At 40.2% G+C, this 23,013-nt stretch overlaps 1 protein-coding gene across 1 annotated transcript; it reads right to left on the bottom strand.

Annotated features, from left to right (window-relative positions):
* Positions 1-670: 670 nt before the first annotated feature.
* Positions 671-22,243, bottom strand: LOC129065605 (uncharacterized; the record flags this gene model as incomplete). Its single annotated transcript, XM_054566847.1, is given in 23 exon segments — positions 671-1,199; positions 18,912-19,264; positions 19,266-19,386; positions 19,388-19,441; positions 19,591-19,778; positions 19,781-19,893; positions 19,896-19,955; positions 19,958-20,287; positions 20,290-20,421; positions 20,424-20,462; positions 20,465-20,591; positions 20,593-20,625; positions 20,627-20,710; positions 21,003-21,481; positions 21,484-21,644; positions 21,646-21,763; positions 21,766-21,825; positions 21,828-21,891; positions 21,894-21,964; positions 21,967-22,032; positions 22,035-22,079; positions 22,082-22,132; positions 22,135-22,243. Coding segments are annotated over 23 exon segments (3,387 nt in total), but the record flags the coding sequence as incomplete, so codon positions are not given.
* Between the last annotated feature and the right edge of the window lie 770 nt (positions 22,244-23,013).

Below are 23,013 nucleotides of genomic sequence, written 5' to 3'. Positions count from 1 at the left end.
TGCCTGTTTAGTTTTATCATATTTCCCATTCCTATTCTGAAGAGGGAGGGTCTTTAAAACATAGTTTCGCACTCAGGATTAACGTCACCTGCAAGAGCCAGGCGATAAGGTTGGGTTCCAACGGTGATGGAGGGAAAAGAGCCAATTCTGCCCAAAGCACTACCTGTGGCTCCCAAAGAAGCGGGGCGGGGAAAAGCCAGGGCTGGGATGGCACAATGTACTTCTTTATCCGAACCACATCTGGGGAAGTGTTTCAGAATGAGTGGGTCCCCCTCGCCCTAGTGAGAGGGGGAATCGCAGGGACCGCTTCGCTCCCTCCTCTCTCCATGTGGCCCTTGGCGCCCAGCCCTCATGCCGGACCTGGGGGAGGGAAGTGGACCAGTAAAGCAGCCGGTCCCCAGGGCCCCCTCAAGCAGCTCCGGATCGTGGCTGCGAGGCCTGGACCATGCCCGCGGCCTCGAGGCACCGACCCAGAGGGGCGCTCGGTGCCCCGCGCCGGCCCGTCCGGAGGGTCCCCAGACCCAGCCCTTGACTTACCGCTCTCCACCTCGCTGCCTTTCTTGGCGGTCGCCGCGTTCCCCATGACTGGGGCGATAAAATGAAGGGGTCAGGGAGGGGAATGGGGGCTGGGGCCGTCCCCGCCGCTCCACAGGCAGAGGTAACTCTCGCTTTAGTACAGGTCAGGGCGGTGAGTCCTCCCGGCGCTGATGCCCTGAGCACCGGCGGGAACACTGGGCCAGTTCTGAGCGCGGAGCTTCAGCGAACTCCCCTGCCCCGGCGGCTGCACAAACAGCAGCGGTAGCAGCCGCGGGACCGACCGGTGGCCGCAAGCAGACACTCCCCCTTCCCCCGCCCCGCCCTCCTGCGCGCCCCCGAGCAGCCGCGCGCGCGTGCCCGGGCCTGGTCCCTCTCCGCGGGCTGGCGCGCGTGCCGGAAGTGACGAAGAGGCCCGAGACGTGGATGGCTCCAGAGGTGGGTCGATAAGGCCCAGATGGAGCCGGGGGGCCCCCGACTGGGTGGTCTGGGGCCGGCTAAGCCGGATGTTGTCGTCCGAGCTGGTGTCCGGATGCCCACCCCCGCAGAGCCTGGCGTCTCCAGTGCTCCGGAGCGGCGCCACGGGAAGCCTAGGGACTTTGGTTGCTTTGCGCTCCGCATCGCTGCTGCTTTTCGCCTCTAATGCCGCTTTCTGTCCACAACCCCTGCCAGAAAGAACCGCACTTTGGGGTCGATCACTTATAAGGTGACATCCCTGGTTCTCGACTCTGGGTGAGCGTTAGCCGCGGAAACAATCTTGTTCGTAAACACGATCGTGGTTCGGCGCTTCTCTTCGCCTCGCAGACGCAGGTATTCTCTGAGTTCATAAGTCACAAGCCTTATGAGGTCTCCAGTGCGAGTTTTCATTCGCCTGGTTTCGCGGATCGCTCTCACAGGTTTTGTCAGACATCCGAGGCAGAGATACAGGAAAATTTTACAATTCATGCAGAATGCCTATTGACGGTCGGCGTGGTATGGAACAGTTTTCTGCGGAGATGTCAAAATAAACGCATTCCCGATTGGTAGTTGCGTTTTTATTAATACCTTAGAGAACTTAAATGTGCAAGTAACTTTATTTGACGGGTAATTTATGTGGCACCAGCGTAATTTTTGGTTGCAAGTGTCTTTGAACTTTGCGCTGTGAGCATTTATTCTGTATTTAGTATAGGAGAGACAAACTTCCTGCACTGACTAGCGTGGCTCAGATGGCTGAGCGTCATCCCTAAAAGCCTAAGGTCTCGTGTGGGACCTCGTCAGGGCTCATGTCTGGGTTGTGGGTTTCCGGTTGAGGCGCATGCTTGAGGCAACCCATCCATCAGTGTTTCCTTCGCACATGATGTTTCTCTCCCTCCCTATCCCTCTCTCTAAAAATAAATAAATAAAATATTTCTTTAAAAGGAAGAAAAAGATTAACTTCTCAAGTGGCAGAGACCACAAATTATTTTGTGTCCCCAAGGCAGTAGGTGTTTAATGGATACCTGTTGACTTGAAAGTAAGCTGAGGAAATATGTCACAAGTTTTTAATTGTGTTTTTTCTATTGCCATTTATCCCCCTTATAACTGCCCTTCCCAAATATCACACTGTTGTCCACATCCATGAGTCCTTCTTCCTTTTTGCTCCATCCATCCACCCATAACCTCCCAACCTGCCACCAGAGTTACCAGCCTGCTCTCTCTGAGTCTGTCTCTATTTTGCTTGTTGGTTCAGTTTATTAATTAGATGCCACATATGAGTGAAATAATATGACATTTGCTTTTCTCTGACTGGCTTATTTCACTTAGCATAATGTTCTCCAGGTCCATCCATGCTGTTGGAAAGAGTAAAATTATCTTCTTTTTTTATGGCTGATAGTATTCCGTTATGTAAATGTCCCATAGTTGTGTTATCCACTCATCTGCTGGTGGACACGGGCTGCTTCCATATCTTTTTTATTATAAAGAATGCTGTAGTGAACATAGGGGTGCAGATGCTCTTTCCAATCAGTGTTGTTTCAGGTTTCTTCATATAAATCCCCAAAAGTGGAATCGCTGGGTCATAAGGCAGTTACATTTTTAATTTTGGGGCTATCTCCATACTGCTTTCCACAGTGGGTGCACCAATCTGCAGTCCAGCCAGCAGTGCAAAAGGATTCCCCTTTCTCCACTTTGACAGTACTTGTTTGTTGATTTACTTATGATAGCCATTCTGACTTGGGTGAGGTGATATCTCATTATGGTGTTAATTTGCATTTCTCTGATGATTAGTGACATCAAACTTCTTTTCATATATCAGTTGCCATCTGTATGTCCTTTTTGGAGAAGTGTTTATTTAGGTCCTTTGCCCATTTTTTAAATGGATTGTCTGGTTTTTTGGTGTTGAGTTTAATTAAGTTCTTTTTAAATTTCGGATATTAACCCCATAACAGATGCATTGCTGAATATGTTCTTCTATTCAGTGGGTTGCCTTTTTAATTTGTTAGTAGTTTCCTTTGCTGTGCAAAAACTGTTTGGTTTAATATAGTCCTATTTGTAAATTTTTTTGTTTGTTTTCCTTGCCTGAGGAGATACATTAGAAATAATATTGCTACAAGCAAAGTCCAAAATTTTACTGCCTATGTTTTCTTCTAGGAATTTTATGGTTTTGGGTCTAACATTTAAGTCTTTAATATATTTTGAATTTATTCTTGTGTGTGGAGTACAAAGTGGTCTAGTTTCATTTTTCCGCATGTATCTCTCCAATTTTCCCAACACCCTTTCTGATAGTTCATTATTGGCATATAGAAGTGCAACTGACTCTGGATATCGATTCTGCTACTTTACTGAATTCATTTATCAGTTCTAGTAGTTTCTTGGCAGAATATTTAGGGTTCTCTATCTACAGTATCATGTCATCTTCAAATAAAGACAGTTTTACTTCCTCTTTTCCAATTTGGATGCCTTTTATTTTTTTCTTGTCTGATTGCTACAGCTAGGACTTCCAGTACTATGCTGAGTAAGGGGTAAAAGCAGACATCCCTGTCTTGTCTGGGAGCTCTTTATTTGTCCTTCAGTTTTAAATGATAGCCTTGCTGGGTAAAGTAGCTTTGGTTGTAGGTCCTTGCTTGCCATCATCTTGAATATTTCCATGCCAAATCCTTATGGCCTAAAGTATTTCTCTTGAAAAACCACATGACAGTCTCCCTTGTAGGTAACTTAACTGCTTTTCTCTTGCAATTTTTAAGATTCTCTCCTTGTCTTTAAGCTTTGCCATTTTAATTATGATGAGTCTTGGTGTGGGTCCCTTTGGGTCCATCTTGTTTGGGACTCTCTTTATTTCCTGGACTTGTGTGACTTTTTCCTCCTCCAGGTTAGGGAAGTTTTCGGTCGTTATTTCTTCAGATAGGTTCTTGATCCCTTGCTCATTCTCTCCTCCTTCTGGTATGCCCATGATGAGGATGCTGTTATGCTTAATGTTGTCCCAGATGTTTCTTAAGCTCTTCATTTTTTAATATTCTTTTTTCTTTTTGCTGCTCTGCTTGGGTTTTTTTTTCTACCTTGTCCTCCAAATCATTGATTTGATCTTCTTCACCTGACCTACTGTTTATTCCTTCCAGTGTATTATTTATTTCAGATATTGCATTCCTTATTTCTGACTCATTCTTTTTTTTTATGGTTTCTATGTATTTTCATGCTGTTGAGTATACTTGTGATCATTAGTCTAAAGTCTATATCTGATAAATTGCTTGCCTCCAATTCATTTGGTTCTTCTTCTGGAGAATTCTCTTGTTCTTTCATTTGGAGCCTGTTACTTGTCTTCTTATTTTGGCTGCATCTTTGTGTTTGTTTCTATGTATTAGGTAGAGCTACAAGACTCTGGTCAGATGCTGCCTGTGACTGGCCTTGGGCAACCTGTTTGGAGCTATCAGTTACCCACAGCTTGTGGCTCCTTCTACTGGGCTTGAGTGTGTGCAGAGAACCAGCTGTGCACCAAGGCTGGCTGTCACCAGCACCAGGCCAGGGGGGAGCTCAGCTAAAGTCTCAGAGCTCCAAGAGATGGCCTTGGTCTGCAGGATTTATGTTAGGCTTGTCATTGAAATAGCCTGCAGCTGTACTCTTAAGCAGTCTGGCGTAAGTTCCACAGGGTGGGGTGAGAAATTTTCCTGCAGGTGGGGCTATTGCGTCCCCTCAGGCTGACACCAATTTGGAGGGAGTGCTCTGCTTGAAAAAGATGGCTTCTGCTGTATGGTGAATGACTCAGCACAGGGATCCTGGCAGTTGACCCTTTAATTCTCTCCCCAGAGCTACCAGCCCCAGACTTTACTGACGTACCTCTAGTCCACTCTGTCTCCCCTCTGCCACAGCCCAGGGAAAGTGGCTGCAAACAAAATTTTGTGCATTGATTGGCCCTTTAAGAGCCTTTCTGCATCTAGAGCCATTTCTCCCTGGTGGAAAGAAACCCCGCTGCTTTTCTCAGGCAGGTGTTATTTGGGTTCTTTTCTCAGTGCTGGTGTTCTAGGCTGGGGAGCCTCGCTTGGGGTTTAGACTCCACACTTCTGAGGGGGTACACCTGGCCAGCCACTGAAATATCTCTCCAGAACATCAGCTGTCTCCCATGGGAGTCCAGCCAGCCCTCTCACGCCTCCACCCTTCCTATCAGTCTTGTTGTGATGATGTGGTTTCTTCCATAAGTCCTTGGTTATAAGGCTTCTCTCCAACTAGTGTTCAGTTGGTTATTCAGGATAATTTTTCTATAATTTAATTGTACTTCCAGATTGGTCCTGGGAGGAGGTTGGTGTGCCTTCCACCTCCTCCTCTGCCATCTTGGCTTCCCCTAAGAATTTTTTAAAAGTCTTTTTCATTACTGACAAAAATAGAATGGTAACTGTAGAAGTGTGTCAGTGAGCTCTTTGTGCTATTTTTTATTACCAATTCTGTTAATTTAACAAGCATTTATATCATGTATACTCTATTTTAAGTACCATAAAAATAGTAATTCAAGAGCATGCCATTTTTTAAATGTGATCCCCACAATAAGCCTACTTGAGCAAAACACATTAACCCCATTTTTCAAACGAGCAAAACAAAAATTCAAAGAAATAAGTAACAGGGCCAAGGTCACTTAAATGGTAAGTGGCAGAACAGTAGATTATATGGTATCACTGTATGAAACAAATGTAACCTCAATCCTCATGAAAGTGGGTTTTATATTCCCATTTTGCGGATGAGAAAACTAAGGCTTACGAACAAAGAGCCTTGGCCCTCTTCTTCCTAGGGCTCCTTTTTCACTCAAGAGTCAGAAGAGGGGAAAGAGTTAGTAAATTGTTATTTTTGTTTTTTTTTGTAGTTTTTACTTAAATTATCAAATTGATTTCCAAGTCCTTTTAAAGTAAATCCCCCTCAAAAGCCCTCTGTGTGTCAGAAACACTTGTTTTCCCTTTCCAATGACCAGAAAAGAAAAGTTGGGTCGATTATTTTTGAAAAATATATGACCAGGTTATGTTGTTTTGATGTTGTATTTTACATCATATTTGTACAAGTGAGAATTTGGCCATCATGATATTATTATGATTATTTTGAATAACTAGTAATCCATGTAGTCTATTTTTCATTACCGTCCAATATTATTATGTCCTAGACCAAATGATATCACATTATATATTAGGCAAAGAGCAGAATCATTCTTCCAAAAATAAGAACTTCTATAGCTACTAAATTACAAATATGATAATTGTTTAAATCATTCTAGTACAGTACGAAGTATTCTTTTTGGGCAAAATTCGAATCCCTTTGTTAAATAATAAATTTATTATCTGAAGTTCAGTGTTCATCTTTTTGGGTGTTCCAATGTAGATGAGGACACTAAAGTAGTTGATTGTGGTTAAGTCTTGTTCAAAGTCAACAAAAATGAGCTAGTACCAGAGTAGAATTGTAGCTTACCTCTTGCATAGGGACTACAATACAAACTGAAAACATTAAGACAAATCACACACAGTTTGAGGTATAGTGTGACATCTTTGTGGGGATGAAGAAAAGCAGGCAAAGGTGGAGTTAGACCAATACAAGAGTTGTGAATACAGTATAAAGATGAGAGTCAAAGCCACAGCTCTGAGTGGAATCCCACAGGCAAAATGTAAAGCCAACAGAACAACAACAAAAAGTATATTGTTTTCTGTCTTGTTTCTTTTCCCACAGTTCAGTTTCTAGGGAGAGAATTACTTTGACCTACCTGTGTTATGTTTCTACTTGTTACCCAGAACAAGGCGACACCAGTCAGGGGTGTACAGCGCACAGTGTGTGGGCCACATGCGGCCCAGGATGGCTATGAATGTGGCCCAAGACAAAATCATAAATTCACTTAAAACATGATGAGATTTTCTTTTGTTTTTGTTAATGTTTATGTATTTAATATGTGGCCCAAGAGAACTCTTTTTCTTCCAGTGTAGCCCAGAGACACCAAAAGGTTGGATATGCCTGGTAGCAATTTCATGAGGTTCATCAGTAGGGGAGCAGAAATTTCTCAGTTGTAAAAAAAAGGTGGCATAGAAGTTGAATACTCAATAACATAACAAGTGTTTGCTACAGAGCCTTTATAACAGAGTTAGTAAAGACAAATATTTCTCCTCAGTGGTGGAACTGTAACAGACTACACTATCTCCCCTCTAGAAAGTATGGTGGACTTTATCATAAAATCATAGATTTTTTTGTTGTTGTTAAATATGCCAGAAATGCTCAGTTGCCTGATGTGGTAGACAGAATAATGAGTTTTTAGCAAGGTTGCACAATACCAAGTTGTTATTTTAAAATCATACTTTAAATTTTTATGTTTTAGTAATAAATGTGGAAATTGAAATTTTAAAAATGCAACTAACAGTAGCATAAAATACATGAAATACTTAGGAATATATCTGAAAAGATGTGCATGATCTATATATTGAAACATAAAACATTGTGCAAGAAGTTAAAGAAGAACTAAATAAATGGAGAGATATGTACTGTGTTCATGTATCAGGACACTCAGTTTTAAGATATCAGTTCTCCCAAAATTATCTATAAGTTCAATGAAATTCCAAGCAAAATTATAGTACGTTTTTTATAAAATTGACATACTGATTCTTAAATCCAAATGGAAATGCAAAGGACTTGGAAGAGCTAAAACAACTCTGAAAAAGAGGAACCGGGTTGGGAAAATTTACCTGACAAAAGATTTATTGTAAATCTACAGGATGTTAGAGTTTTCCAGAGAAACAGAACTGCAAGCTTGAGAAACCAGGAAAGCTGGTAGTATAATTTAATCCGAGCCTGAAGGCCTGAGAACCGAGGGAGTTGATGTGGTATAAGTCCCAGAGCTCCAAGACCTGAAAACCAGGAGCTTTGTTATCGGAGGGCAGGAAAAAAATGGATGTCCCAACTCAAGAAAAAAGAATTCACCCTTCCTCCACTTTGTTTGTTCTATTCAGGCCTTTAACAGATTGGGTGACACACTTTCACCTCGGTGAGACATTATTCAGTCTACTAATTCAAATGCTCATCTCTTCCGGAAACACACTGATAGACACACTCAGAAATAATGTTGTACCAGCTATCTGGCCATTCCTTAGCCCAGCAAAGTTGAAACAAAAAGTTAACTATCATATACAATAAACAATAGAATGTGCTGTTGGTATACAGTTGATCAATGGAACGAAGAGAGAGGCAGGAGTATCCAACTTTTTGGTGTCTCTGTGCCACACTGGAAGAAGAGTTGCCTTGGGCCACACACTAAATACATTGTGACACATAATCACAGAAGAATCTCATGTATTAAGTAAATTTACAATTTTATGTTGGGCTGCATTCACAGCCATCCTGGGCTGCATGCAGCTCGTGGGCCATGGGTTGGACACCTCTAATACTAAGAGACAATGATACATACATTTTCAATTGATTCTTGACAAAGGCACAACAAGGTTAATTTGCATATTAGTGGAGAAAAGTAGTTGTTAAAGAAATGGTTCCACAATTAGATAGCCATACTCAAAAATAATTTGATCCATATATGACACTATATAGAAAAATTAACTCAAAATGTATCATGTACATAAATGTAAGACCTAAATTACATTTATGGTCAAATTAAATTACGGTCAAATTTTGTTTATGCTACAAGTGTGCATGGAAAAAACTCTTCCACTAAAAAGTTGAAATCAGTTTCATGGCGGAGCCTCCTCCTGTCAACCCTGAGCCCCCTCCTTCATGGGGCTTCCTCATTGCTTTAGTGAATAAAGCTAAAGCTCTCCCAAGTGGTAGGTTCTCTTCTCTCACATTTATCTATTCGAATTTCACCCACCTGGAGCCAGATGAGCTTTTGTTTCGTACCATTCCAACACCTTTCTAGTATTCCCATCTCATTTTTGTAGGCATTATTGTGTCCAAACTTCAAAATACCATCTCTGGCTCCAGAAGTCCTTCCCAGAATGTTGAATGGTTAAATGAAAAGGTATGGAGGATATTCCTCATGTCAAAGAAATTTCTTCTATCCAGTCTTATACTGCCCTACATCCACTACCACCAATCTGTTCCCACAGGGGGTCCCCTTGTTCCTGCAAGTAGTTTCTAGCCAGGACCTGAAATTCCTTTTATTTGAGGTCAGTTCCTGTTATCTGAGGTAGTTATGTATTATAAAGTCACTGAACCAGTATTCCTAGGTTAAATATAAGGTTAGATTTCTGGTAGCCTTGGTTCATAACATTTTCCTTAACTGATCAATATCTAACCTTGTTTTATATGTGTTGCTATTTAAAGACACCTCATTTAATTTATATAGTTGATTCATTAACATTGTTTACTCCTGACTGAATGAAGCTAATCTAACACACCTATTTTCTCCATAAGGCACATCACAGTATTTGTGCACTTAGAAACATTAGCTAGCATTTCATAACTACCTTCAGGAGCCATTTTAAACAGCAAAATCACCAAGAAGCACAAGGTATGAAAAAAATCCACAAAAGCAAACAAACAAACAAACATGGCAGGTAAACTGGAAAAAGGACACTTGTTTAATGTATGTGAGCTGAAACAAGGAGGAGGAGTGTGGCCTTATTCACCCTCATCTGGATATCTGTACCAAGCAGCTCAAATTTTTTACAGCTATGCACATGACTGCAAATGACCATGAAAGTGCTATGCATATTGATTTGGGAGTTACAGATGAATTTTAGCGAGTAGGCAGATTTTCAAATCTGGAGTCCATGAATAATCATGATCAACTGTATTTCCTCCAACGGGGACTATATTTCCCTGTTCAATGTAATGAGGAGTGGGTCTTAATGCAAATGGTAGGTCTTAAAGATGATAAGCATTATTTTTGAGGTACAAGTTTCAATTGAGGTTCTTGAAAGATTTTTAGCTACGGGGAAACTGCTCTATTATAACAAGGGGCAGGGGTTTGTTCTGCTGTTTAGAGTAATCTGGTCATACTAGTCTCAGGCTTGCCTGTGGGTCTTAGGATTCCATCCTTTTCCTTATAAGGCCATTTTTGACACTGAAGTCCTGGAAAGGCTAGACATTTCATCTTTATCATAGCACTGACATTCTTATAATCAGACCTTGAGTCTACTTTTCATACAGCCTGCAGGAGAGAAGGAGCACCTAAAACAATACTACTGAATTACAAAAATGTGGATTAATAACTTGAGCATGTCTTTTTCTTCTTTAAAACTTGTAAAAGCTAACAGAAGCCAGTGCCAGTATCAATACAATCCTTATACTTACTTTTGTTCATATACCTTTTGAATACCATACCTATCCTATAACCCAATATTTATGTTTCATCTTTATCCATCCCAATCCCAATTCACCACAGATAAGAGAGACTAGCCAGCAAAATTCTAAAATAAAAAGCAATAAGATAACTTTATTTATCAGATGTTAAAATATATTTTAAACCAAGGTAGAGTGATGTCCCTTATTTCTGCCCCTCTCCACAACAGCCAATATTTTGGCATCCATCCATGAACAGAAATGCCCTTGTGGAAACTGGTATCCAGCACCATTCACCAAATAACCAGTGCATCAAGTAATAGGCAGACAGGCTTCAGTCCTGGCTGTGGGCACTGAAGTGACCCATGAACCGGCTCCAGCTACACTTGATCTCTGTTCAGGACTCCCTGTACAACGCTTACTTTGACAATCGCCCATGGACAATAGACCCTTTGCTAAAGTCCAGGCTCCCACAGGAGAGGACCTAGCACTCCACTGGAGAAAAAGAAAAAGAAAAAGAAACCCCAGAGTTTGAACACATTGGAATGGGTAAATGGAACAGTTTGACTTTACCTAAGTCACGTCTCCTCCAAGGCAGCACAGGTTAGGGCCAAGAGTGATCTTCTTCGGGCCATTATTTCTCCTGTGGGGGAGACAGGGAGCATGTAAGTGAGCACCCAGCTTCCCCAGCTGTACGGATGGTGATAAGGAGGCTCAATTCTCTCTTGCTCCATCCAGAATGCTAAGAGGAAATCGCCATGACTGGAGCATGAGGAAAGACTGGGGGAGTGGCACATAGGATTCTTGAAAGGCATTAAACAGACAGGAATCCTATTAACTGCTTGGTGGACTCCATTAGGAAGCCCACCAGTGAACTGCTGGAAAGCCCCACCTGTGGATCACCCCATTGGCCCATGGGCAACTCTAGTACTTCATGTGCCTCACCCACACTCACACACTCTGTGGCCAGCACCTTGCATGCGCTGTCCAAGGTGACACAACCTGAATGAATGCGGTAGTGGGTATGCCTGAAAAGCAGGCCCAACTCTGCAGGAAAGTGAGAGACCACAAACTTGCGCTGTAGCACCACCTTTGGGAAAACAAAAGAAAGGCTGTCAGCACTCAGCCTGGTGCACTGTAGGATAGAGAGAGGGATACAAGCTTAAGAATTCTGTCACAAGAGGGAGCAAGAGCATGTGTCCATAGAAGGTCAGAGACAGCCTCAGAATCTAGCAGGGCTGATTGAAGGGTTTTTTGGTTTTTGGGTTTTTTTCCCCCTGAAGGCAGTGAAGACTGGAGGAGGTTACTACTTCAAATACAAAGAGAGCCACACAAAACTCCAATGAATGTGAAAAATTAAGGAAACATAATACCATCACTATTCTTGCATTTTGGGGCTATTATTAAGTAAAATAAAGGTTATTTGAACAGAGGTTCTGTGATACTATAGCAGAAAAGGGATGAGACATTTCCCAGGCGGGATGGAGATTTCATCACACTACTCAGAACAGCATGCAATTTAAAACTTATTAGTTGTTTATTTCTGGAATACTCCATTTAATATTTTTGGACCATGGTTGACAGAGGCATAGCTGAAACTGCAGATGGCGAAAGCATGGATAAAGGGAGACTACAGCTAGAATTTTAGTGGAAATTATATCAAGAAATATCTTGTCACAATAAGAAAATTGAAAATACAGTTAAGTACAGAGTTTACCTTACATTTTGAATAAGATATCTTAAGTGACCTTTACTTATGGTCTAAATCAATGCCAGATCAAAATTTAAAGTACTTTTCTCTGTAACATATTCTTTTACTTGAGCCAGGTCTGTATTGAAAAGAAAAGAAATTTCTAAGCATATTATGTTACTCCTTGCTTAATTACCTCTAGTTTTTTCTCACTGGTTACAAAATAAACTCCAAACTTCCCGGTCTTCCATTTAGCTACACAGGAATGTTTTTCTTTATTTACATTAGCTCAAAATTTAAATTACTTTTCTCAAAAATGTATCCTTTTACTTGAGCCAGGTCTGTGTAGAAAAGAAATTTTTAAGCATATTGTGTTACTCCTTAGTTAATTACCTCTAGTTTCTTCTCACTGGTTACAAAATAAACTCCAAACTTCCTGGTCTTCCATTTAGCTACACAGGAATGTTAATCTTTGGTGCTCTAAAGAAAAGATGATTAATGATGTTTTGAACAATGGAACACTACTTGGCTGTGAAAAAAGGAAAGAAATCTTATCTTTTGCGACAGCATGGATGGACCTAGAGAATATTATGCTAAGTGAAATAAGCCAGTCAGAGAAAGACAAATACCATGATTTCACTCATATGTGGAGTCTAATGAATAAAATAAACAAACAAAATAGAAACAGACTCATAGATAGAGAGCAGACTGACAGCTGTTAGAAGGGAGAAGTTTGGGAGCTGAGTGAAAAAGGTAAAGAGATTAAGCAGAGAAAGAAAACTCATAGACACAAAACAATATGGTGATTATGGAAAGAGAGGTGGGGAAGGTAGAAGACGGTATAGATGTACAAATGGTGATGGAACAAAACTTGGCTTGGGGTGGTGAACACACAATACAATATACACCTGAATTGTACACCTGAAACATATAATTTTATTAACAAGTGTCACCCCTAAGAAATTCAATAAATAGTTTTTTTTTTTTAAAGGAAAGAAACCAAACAGTATAATGCACGCTGTTAATAGAATGAAAGGGGGAAACACAAATCATCTCAATTGATGCAGAAAAAGCAGTTGACCAAAACAAAAACAACAAAACAAAACAAAAACCACTCAACAAACTAGGAATAGAAGGGAACTTTCTCAGCATAATAGAGGGCATTGTGAAAAACCCGCAGCTCACATAATATTCAATGGTGAAAGGCTAAAAGCTTTCCCACTAAGACAAAGGACAAGACAAGGATGCACATTTTCACTTTATTCAACACTGGAACACTGTACTGGAAGTTTTAGAGAGAGCAATTAAGCAAGGAAAAAAAGGACATCCAAATTAAAAAGAAATAATGGTGATTAGCAAAGGGAAAGGGGAGTGGGGGATGGTCGAAGAGGATAAAGTAGGAATAAATGGTGATGGAAGGAAGCTTGACTCAGGGTGGTGAACATACAATGCAATACACAGGTGATATATTATAGAATTATGCCCCTGAAACCTATAAAATTTTATGAACCAATGTGAAAGAAAGAAAGTAAGGGAGGAAGAAAGGAAAGAAAGAGAAAAAGAAAGAAAGAAAGACTTCCTACAAAGCTACAGTAATCAAAACAGAGGTACTGGCATAAGGATAAATGGAATAAAATTGAAGTTCCAGAAGTGAACCCACAAATAATGGTCAACTAATTTTTAACAGGAGTGTCAAGACCATTCAATGGAGAAAGAATAGCCTCTTCAACAAATGGTACTGGAACAACTGAATATTCACATACAAAGGAATGAAATTGAACCCTATCTCACACCATATATAAAAAATTAACTCAAATAGACTGAAGACCTAAATATAAGAACTAAAGCTATAATTTTTTAGAAGAAAACATATGAATAAGTCTGTCAGAACTTTGATTTGGCAGCGGTTTCTTACATATAACACCAAAAGCACGATCAACAAAGAAATAAATTAAACTTCACCAAGGTTTTAAAGTTTTGTATATTAAAGGATGGTATCCAAAGAGTGAAAAGATAACTCACAGAATGGAAGAAAATACTTGCAAATTATTATTCTGATAAGGGTCTAGTGTACATAATACTTAAAGAAGTCCTACAACTCAACAACAAAAAGACAACGTAATAAAAAATGGGCAAAACACTGTGATACACATTTCTTCAAAGAAAATATACAAATGGCCAACAGCACATGAAAGGAAGCCCAGTATCATTGATCATTTGGGAAATAAAAATCAAAACTACAATGAAATGCCACTTCATACCCACTAGGGCGGCTATAATTTAAAAACAATTAAGTTTTGGCAAATGTGTGAAGAAAGGAAACCCTCATACGCTGCTGTTGGAAATGTAAAGTTGTGGAGCCACTATGGAAAATAGTCTGCAGTTCCTCAAAAGTTAAACATAGAGTTATATGACCCAGTAATTACACTACTAGGTATATACCCAAAAGAATTAAAAAGAAGTTTTCGAACAAAAACCTACAGAAAAATGTTCATAGCAGTATTACACATACTAACCAAAAGATGGAAACAACTCAAAACACCCAGCAACTGATGAGTGGATCGACAAAATTGGGTCCATCCATACACTGGCATATTATTCATCCATAAAAAGGAATGAAGCACTGACACCTGCTCCAATGTGATGAACCTTGACAACTTTATGCTAAGTGAGGTAAATCAGACACAAAAAGCCACATATTGTATGATTCCTTCGATGTGAAATGTGCAGAATGCGCAAATCCATAGAGACTGAAAGCAGAGCAGTGATTGACAGGAACAGGAGGAGACTGCTTAATAGTGCAGAAACTGCAGAGAGTGGTCATGGTTGCACAACGCCATGACTGTACTAAATGCCACGAAAGGTATACTTCAAAATGGCTAAAGTGGTATATTTTATGAGTTATCACATGCATGAAAAACTTGCCTGCTAAGGGTTTTTAAGGGTGAGGCCCCCACACTCAGCAGCACTGGACATGATCAGCATTATAAATTTTGGTTAATTTTACTGGTTTGGACATCTATGTTTTAATTTGAAAATTTTAATTATTAATGACCAGGTAGCTTTGCCTATGGTTATTGAGAATTTGAATGTTTTGAATTTTGCATTTGATTCTTTTGTTTTAGTTGTAAGGACTTTTTAATGTTCATACTACACTTTATCATGCATATTGCAAATAAAGAATGATGTTTTGAAATGGCTGGTGCGCATAATCAGGTAAGAGGGGTTGGAAGAGTACTTCAGTGAGAGGAGTAAACTAACGAAAGATTCCTAAGTGGAATTATCTTTCACTGGAATGCAAAAAAACGTGGGCTAGAATGCAGAAGAAAGCAAGTTGGTGGGGTTAAATTCTAGAGGGCCTATAAGATTTTTATTAGGACTTTTAATTGGATTACATTGATATTTGGAGATAATTGTAGAGCATCTGAAAAGGGAAATATGATTGAAATTCTACATTAGGAATGATTCATACTATAATGTGCAGGTCAGGTTGGTCCCGATACTGTACTATCTCTTTGAGTCTTTGAAATTGATAAAGTAAATTGGAAACACCAGGAACATTTGTAGTTCATTTAACTGCATATATTTGATTTATTTAATTTAACATTTAATTTGATATGTTTAATTGCATATTTGAATAATACTGCAGTTCTGATGAAAACATGAGTCGTGTGTGTGTATATATAGTCACAGTGAGAGAACACAGAATATGATAGTGAAAAATCACTATGTGTTCTTGGACCCACGCCTTTGTGTCTTTTTTAAACATTTTCTTGGCAGCTTAAAAATAAGAATGTAGCCCTGGCTGGTGTGGCTCAGTGGATTGAGCACCAGTCTGGGAACCAAAGGGTTACCGGTTGGATTCCCAATCAGGCCACCTGCCTGGGTTGCATGCCAGGTCCCCAGTAGGGAGCATGGGAAAGGCAACTATGTATTGCTATTTCTCTCCCTCTATTTCTCACTCCCTTCCCCCCTCTCTAGAAATAAATAAATAAAATAAAATAAGAATGCAGTTTGATTTTCATTCTTCTTAGAGGGGGTGTATGTGGGGGGGGCGGTGACATACTAGGTTTTGAGGACAATTAAAAGGGCAAAAAAATTTTTACTTTTTGGTTTCAGTTAGCCTAGATACTTGTTAAAGGTAACTAGGACAAAATGCATTTGAAACTCTCTTTGCAGTATTACATTAGATGACAACTTGCATTTTTTAACATTCTCAAAGGCTTTGATATAATGATGAAAAATAACTTCTGATTGGAAATAAAATTGCTGTATTCCTTGGTGAACAAGGTGAAGAGTTCTCCTCAATTAAAGACATGCAATATTTACGAGGAAGAAGATCCAGAAGCAGAGGTCTGTGGTTATTTTTGAAACACTAATTTCTGAACCTTACGCTTTTTTTTTTAATTTTAGAAAAAAATAAACTGGCAGAGCAAATAAGTAACATATATAGTTTATCTTGCTTTCTAAAATTATGAAGAGACTCCATTTTCATCTTTAGAGAATAAAAGTTTGGCAAATAGTTGCAAAAAATAAAAAATAATCTCTGGGCTTCAAATAAGAGGATCTGAATAAATCCAAAATTCATGCTTTACCACTCTCATTTCCCTTATCAGTAAAACTGGTGAAATTAATGCCTAGTTTATGGTATTTCTGTGAAAATAAAAATGGGAAAAATTGTGCAAAGTACCTAGCACAGCATATGAGACAAAGTAAATGCTAAATAAAAATTGTATTTACCTCTTGCCAGCATAGTTGCCATGGTTTCTGAGTCAGACAGGGTTCATTCGGAGAAGAGGAGCAACTATGAGTTGTGTAGAATAAGGAATTTATTATATATGGATTAGACCTGACACAAATAGAGAAACTAGTCGAGAAGTCTATGCCAGGCTGTGTAGCCTTTGTACCTAGTTTTGGGCTTAAAGTTACTGTAGGTTAGCTGGCTGCTCAGTTGAAGTGAGCAGAATAAGAACTGGAGGAGGGCAAGAACAAAGTAGAATTTGCAATGATGAATGGAACCCATGAGAACAAACTGGGTTTCATAAGGACAACTGGAACCTCAATAGTGCGAAGAACCTACTGGAGACATTGGTATTCTTTGCCATGGATTTTCACATATACTTTGCCCAGGACACTAAGAAGAGATGTTGGGAGAACTGGAGAAACTGTGGACTTGGTAGTCTCCCACACCAATAAGGTAAGCTAGAACATCAGCAACAACTATGAGCTGCCACACTGACTGGTACCCTACAGTGAACTTTAAAACACAAAAATAGCAGCTTTTAAAAATTTTCCACCATGAAAGTTTTGAGCAGACTTCTCTTGTGGCCAACCCTGACTCAGAAATATACAGCGAAGGGAATGAAAGGATTTTCCTTTTCTGGATATTTCATATAAACAAACTTATACATGGGATATTTTACATCTGGTTTTTTAAAAGTAGCATGTTTTTCAGGGTCATCCATGTTGGATTATATATTCGTTGTTCTTTCCTTTGACTTTGCTTTTATATCACATAAGGACCAGAGGGCATCAAGAAAACTAGAAGCCTCTCTTCCACTATAACAATAATGGCTAACATTTACTGAGCAGTTAGTGTGTGATAGAACTAGTTCTAAGCATTCTAATGCTTAGACATGCTTTATCTAATTTAATTTTAGTAACAACCTATGAGAGTGCTAGTATGATTATCTCTATTTTAAAGATGAGACAACTAGGCACAGCAAATTTAGGGTCACATAGCTAGAACTTGGTAGAGCCAGGGTTTTATTTTCTTTGCATCTAGACACTACTGAAGGGAGAAATGTGAGAAGAAAATCCTCAAGAGGGATAAAAAGCTAGATGGGAGTTTGAATTTGAAAATGACTTAGTTCACGATCTGAAGAAAATTGTCCCAAATCGTCAGGCTTCTCCACAGAAACAGAATATGTGTATGTGCACAGAGACACACACACGTACTTATGTAATTATTTATTATAAGAAATTGGATTACATAATTATGGAAGTTGAGAGTTCTACAATCTTCTGTTTGCAAGCTGGAAACACAGGAAAGCTGGTGGTATAGATCCAGTCTGAGTCCAAAGATCTGAAAATCAAAAGAGCCAATGGTGCAATTCCCAGTCCAAAGGCAGGAAAAATAATGTTCTAGCTTATGCAGTTGTGTATAGACAGTGAATTCTCTCTTACCCTGTCTTTCGTTCTATGCAAGCTTCCAACAGATTAGATGGGGCCCACCCTATTGGGGAGAGCAATCAGCCTTAGCGTACCAATTCAAATGTCACCTTCATCCAAATATGCTCTCACAGACACAACAAAAAATAATGTTTTACCAACTATCTGAGCATCTTTAGTTCAGTTGAGTTGTGACAAATAATTAGTCATCACAAATCCCTTTTTAACTTAGCACACATACACCTCTCCTTAAATTAATCTCCAAAAGAAAACAATATAAGGTCATAATTGCACCTAACATGATATAAGTGTCCTGCACACTGAAAATGCACTAACCCTTCCCCAGAAAAACAGGTGAAGTCCTTGAGTGAGAGGCACTCTTCTTGATATTCTATAACAAAAACTATGATGTAAGATTAACAAGTTAAATATTATGATAATTAGTTAATATATAGGATCCAGCACAAATAACACCCCTATTTTATTACAAAATCATAAGCATGTAATTCTATAACATAATCATAATCACCATATGACATTTTAGGTGAAATGTTCAAATTAAAACTATAAATTATTACACCTGTATTATAACCCTACCAACTACACTCAAGCAGGTGTTACTTCTGCTGGACCCGTACCTTATTTCACATGATAAGGGAATAAGAGAGCAAGGACTATAAAGATTTGCTTACTATATACAAATACACACAACCATATTTATAACAAAATAAGGAGGAATACTGATTATAGTCCTCATTTTTTTAGCTGGTCACATGGTTGTGGCTAGCTAGTATTTATACCTAACTTCTTCCATTACCTATCTGTATTCCTTTTGATCTCATCAAACAGCTCAGCCAGTTTTGGTCCTTTACCTGGTGGAGGGACCTAAACGTTCTTTTGGAAGGGGTTTGGTCTATTAGTCCTGCCTGGATTGGATTCTTGTAGTTTTCCATTGACCCTAATTATAAGACATGGTAACACCAAAAGACATCCTAAAGTGTCTGTTACATTGCAGACATACTCTTCCTTATCTCCCTTGTGAAGTAGCAATTCAATTTCCCCTTGGTAGTCAGGATCAATCACCTCAGCCTGCACAGTAACTCCCTTCTTTGCCTGTTGATTTAGAGGCATGATGAGTCCAAAGCGCCCTGCAAAAAAAGTTAAGCAGCCGTTTTAACTTTCAGTTCAATGGAATCATTGTTGTGTCTCCTACGGGGAGCATTCCTCCCTTTGGAACGAAGAACCCTGGGCCAGCAGAGCATAAAGTAATGGGAACAGGAAGCAAAAATTGTCGCTAGAGTAATAGTGAGTGGTAACACTCCTATTTTCAGTTCTTGATTTATGGATCTGTAATTTTTTATTAAATTTATTGGGGTGACATTGGTTAATAGGGTCATATAGGTTTCTAGTGTACACTTCTAGGATACGTGACCTGTATACTGCATTGCGAGCCCACCACCCAAAATCAATTCATCTTCGGTCACCTTACATTCAGCCCCTTTACCCTTTACTATGAATTTTGGCTTTAAGGAGAAACAGTACCATATATTGGATGCTAATTAAGAGTGTATACAGCCTTGTAGAGAACCTTGCCCCGGCCCTGTAAGGTACTGTCACCTAGCTGGTGCCAAAACTGATTTTTCAAAAGGTCTTCCCACTGCTCCATCAAGGCTGTTGCTTCAGGGGGTCAGGGGGATTATGGTAAGACCAGTGAATTCCATGAGCATGGGCTCCTTGCTGCACTTCTTTTGCTGGGAAATGAGTCCCTTGAGCAGAGGCAACACTGTGTGGCATACCAAGCTGATGGTGGTTTTGGCAAGAACACTGAGTGCAAGGAAGGCAAATCTGTATCCAGAGTGTTTATTCCAGTAAGAACAAAATGCTGCCCTTTCCATGACGGAAGTGGTTTGATGTAATCAACCTGTCACCAGGTAGCTGATTGATCACCCTGGGGACGGTCGTCATAGTGGCAGCTCAGTGTTAGTCTTTGCTGCTGATGGATTAAACATCCAGCAGCAGCTGTGTCTAGGTGAGACTTAGTGAGTGGAAGTCCATGTAGCTGAGCCTGCACATAACCATCATCCCTGCCACCACGGCCACTTTGTCCATGAGCCCATTGAATGATGACAGGGGTGTTTGCGGAGAGAGGCTGAATAATAGCCACAGAGTGAGTCACCCTATTCACTTGATTATAAAATCCTCTCCTGCTGAGGTTATCCTGTGGTGACCATTCACGCAGGACACAAATAAATATCTTCATTTTTTTGCCCATTCAGAGAGGTCTATCTACATACCTCTTCCCCAAGTTTCTTTGTCACCAATTTTGCATGTCTCTGAGCTGTCAAATCATTGGCCAGAACCCATGATTAGTATATAATCTCATATCTGGTCATAATCTCACCGCAAAATGAATAACCAGGTGCACTGCCGAAAGTTCTGCTTACTGCGAGAATTTTCTTTTAGCACTGTCCCTCGGGGATGTCACAAATATGGGGCTATAGTGCTGCAGCTGTCCATGTGCAGGTGGTACCTTACATATTGAGCAGAAGGATCCGTAAACAAAATCATAGGGAGCTCCCCATCAGGCCATAGGTACAGCTTGGGCGAGAGAAGATACTATAGCAAGAGTAAGGATCATGGGTATTTGGGTTACTTTTTTTTTTATTAAAGTTTTTATTTATGTTTCGAGAGAGAGGAAGGGAGGGAAAAAGGGAGAGAAACATTGATCAGTTGCCTCTTGCATGGCCCCAAATGGGGACTGGGCCTGCATCCCAGGCATGCGCCCTGACCAGGAAACCTGAGGCCTTTCACTTCGTGGGAAGATGCCCAACCAACTGAGCCACACCAGCTGGGTTACTTCATGTCACTTGTGCCTTCAGGGTCCATTTGGGCCCAATCACATATGTACTATTCTCATTTCATTATAGGGTGCTGCTGCGCATTTTATGACTTGGGTGATCAGATTACACTTCAGTTCAGGTTGCATGGTAACTTGATGGTCCATGGTTAAATATTCAGTCTCTACTAAAGCCCAGTAGCAGGTCCAGAGATATTTCTCAAAAGGGGAGTAGCTGACTGTGGAGGATAGCAGGGCTTTACTCCAAAATTTTAAAGGTCTGTGCTGTGATTCACCTACAGGGACCTACCTGCCAATGACTCAAACAGCATCTGTGTCTGTCACTAACACTTTAAACATCAATGGATCTGCAAAATCACGTGGCCCAAATCGCAGAGCAGTTTGCATAGGCAACTGGACCTGGTATAGCCTCTGCTGTTCTGGGCCTCTCTCAAATCTTGCAGCTTTTCAGGTTACGCAGTAAATGGGCCAGACTAACACACCCAACTGAAACCTATGTTGCTTCCAAAATTTAAAGACGTGTACTAGGCATGTGACTCTGTTTTGGTTGTAGCAGCAGCTAGATGCAACTTTTCCTTTACCATATAAGGGATATCTTGACATATCCCACATGACTGAAGCTCTAGAAATTTCATTGAGGGAGAAGGCACTAGATTTTTGTTGGATTAATACCCTCTGGCACAAATGTACTGGAGTAGTTACTACTTCTTGTCCACTAGACCTAACCAGCAAAAAGTCACCTATGTAATGAGCCCACATGATACTATGTGGAGAGAGAGGGCAATCGATATCTTTGTGAACTAAACTGTAGTCAGGGCTGGAGAGTTACTATACCCCTGAGATGGGACAGTGGAAGTGTATTGCTAGCCTTGGCAGTGAAAGCAAACAACTTCTGGTGAGCCTTATTGACAGGGATGGAGAAAAGCATTTCCCTGATCAATAGTTGCATGTCAGGTACCAAGGGGATGTGTCAATTTGCTCAAGCAATGAAGCCACGTCTGGTACAGTGGCTTAATTGGAATCACCATCTGGCTAAACATACAATAATTCACTGTCATGCCCCAAGATCCAGTTGTCCTTTCACAGGCCAAATAAGCAAGTTGAATGGGGATGTGGCGGGAACTACCACCCTGCATCCTTTAAGTCTTTCATGCTGGCAATAATCTCTGCAAACCCTGCAAGATCTGGTACTGCTTTTGATTTCCTATTCTTCTGTATAGATGGAATTCTGGTAGCTTCTGTTTGGCCTTCCTCACCATAATAGCCCTCATTTCATAGGCCAGGGAACCAATGTATTATAATTCTGGAAGTGACAAGATTAAGTGTTTCCTTCTACTGAGCATAAATGGGGCAGTGTGGTCATGAGCAAGTTCAGTTTATTTCCAAAGAAGTAAAGGAGGTTATACTGCTGCTAACCTGTATCATGACTATAAATTTTATACTGCTATACATGTAAACCTCTGGCATGTATTAAGCAATCTGTAAATGTTTAAAATTATTATTAACACCCTCATGGTTCCCTACCCAGAAGTCTTCCAAAATTCTAGGTTTTTGTTTTCTCCCAGTGGTCTCTCCTGGTTCTGGAGTTCTTCAGTGGTGCTGTGGTTTTCTGATACTGTTTGCTTGCCTTATAAAGCACACTTTTGGCCCTTGTTACTATCCTTTGCCTTCTATCTAGGTGTGTTAGTCTGTTCAGGTTGCCATAACAAAGTACCAGAGACTTGGGTGGCTTAAACAATAGAAATGTTATTTTCTCACAATCTGGAGGCTAGAAGTCCAAGATCAACATTCCTGCCAATCTGGTTTCTGGTGGAGGCCCTCTTTGTGGTATATAGCAAGCACATGCCCACGTAGCTATAAACACATAGTTGCAAAATGCAGGAAATACAAATTTAAATTTAACACTATCCTCATAGTAATACTTGTAGACATAATAATGAAATAACTATGGTGAAGTGTGGTTAGTGGTTTACTGGAAGTATCTAAAAGTGCATAAGGATTGTTTCCAGCACTTGGCTATTGCAAATTGTGCTGCTATGAACATTAGGGTGCATAGGTTCTT

Source organism: Pteronotus mesoamericanus, unplaced genomic scaffold (genome assembly GCF_021234165.1).
Source record: "Pteronotus mesoamericanus isolate MK-2021 breed Mesoamerican mustached bat unplaced genomic scaffold, CSHL_Meso_final contig_181, whole genome shotgun sequence".
Classification (NCBI taxonomy): Eukaryota; Metazoa; Chordata; class Mammalia; order Chiroptera; family Mormoopidae; genus Pteronotus; species Pteronotus mesoamericanus.
The sequence above is the reverse complement of the archived record's forward strand: the minus strand, read 5'-3'. Positions and strand labels throughout refer to the sequence as shown.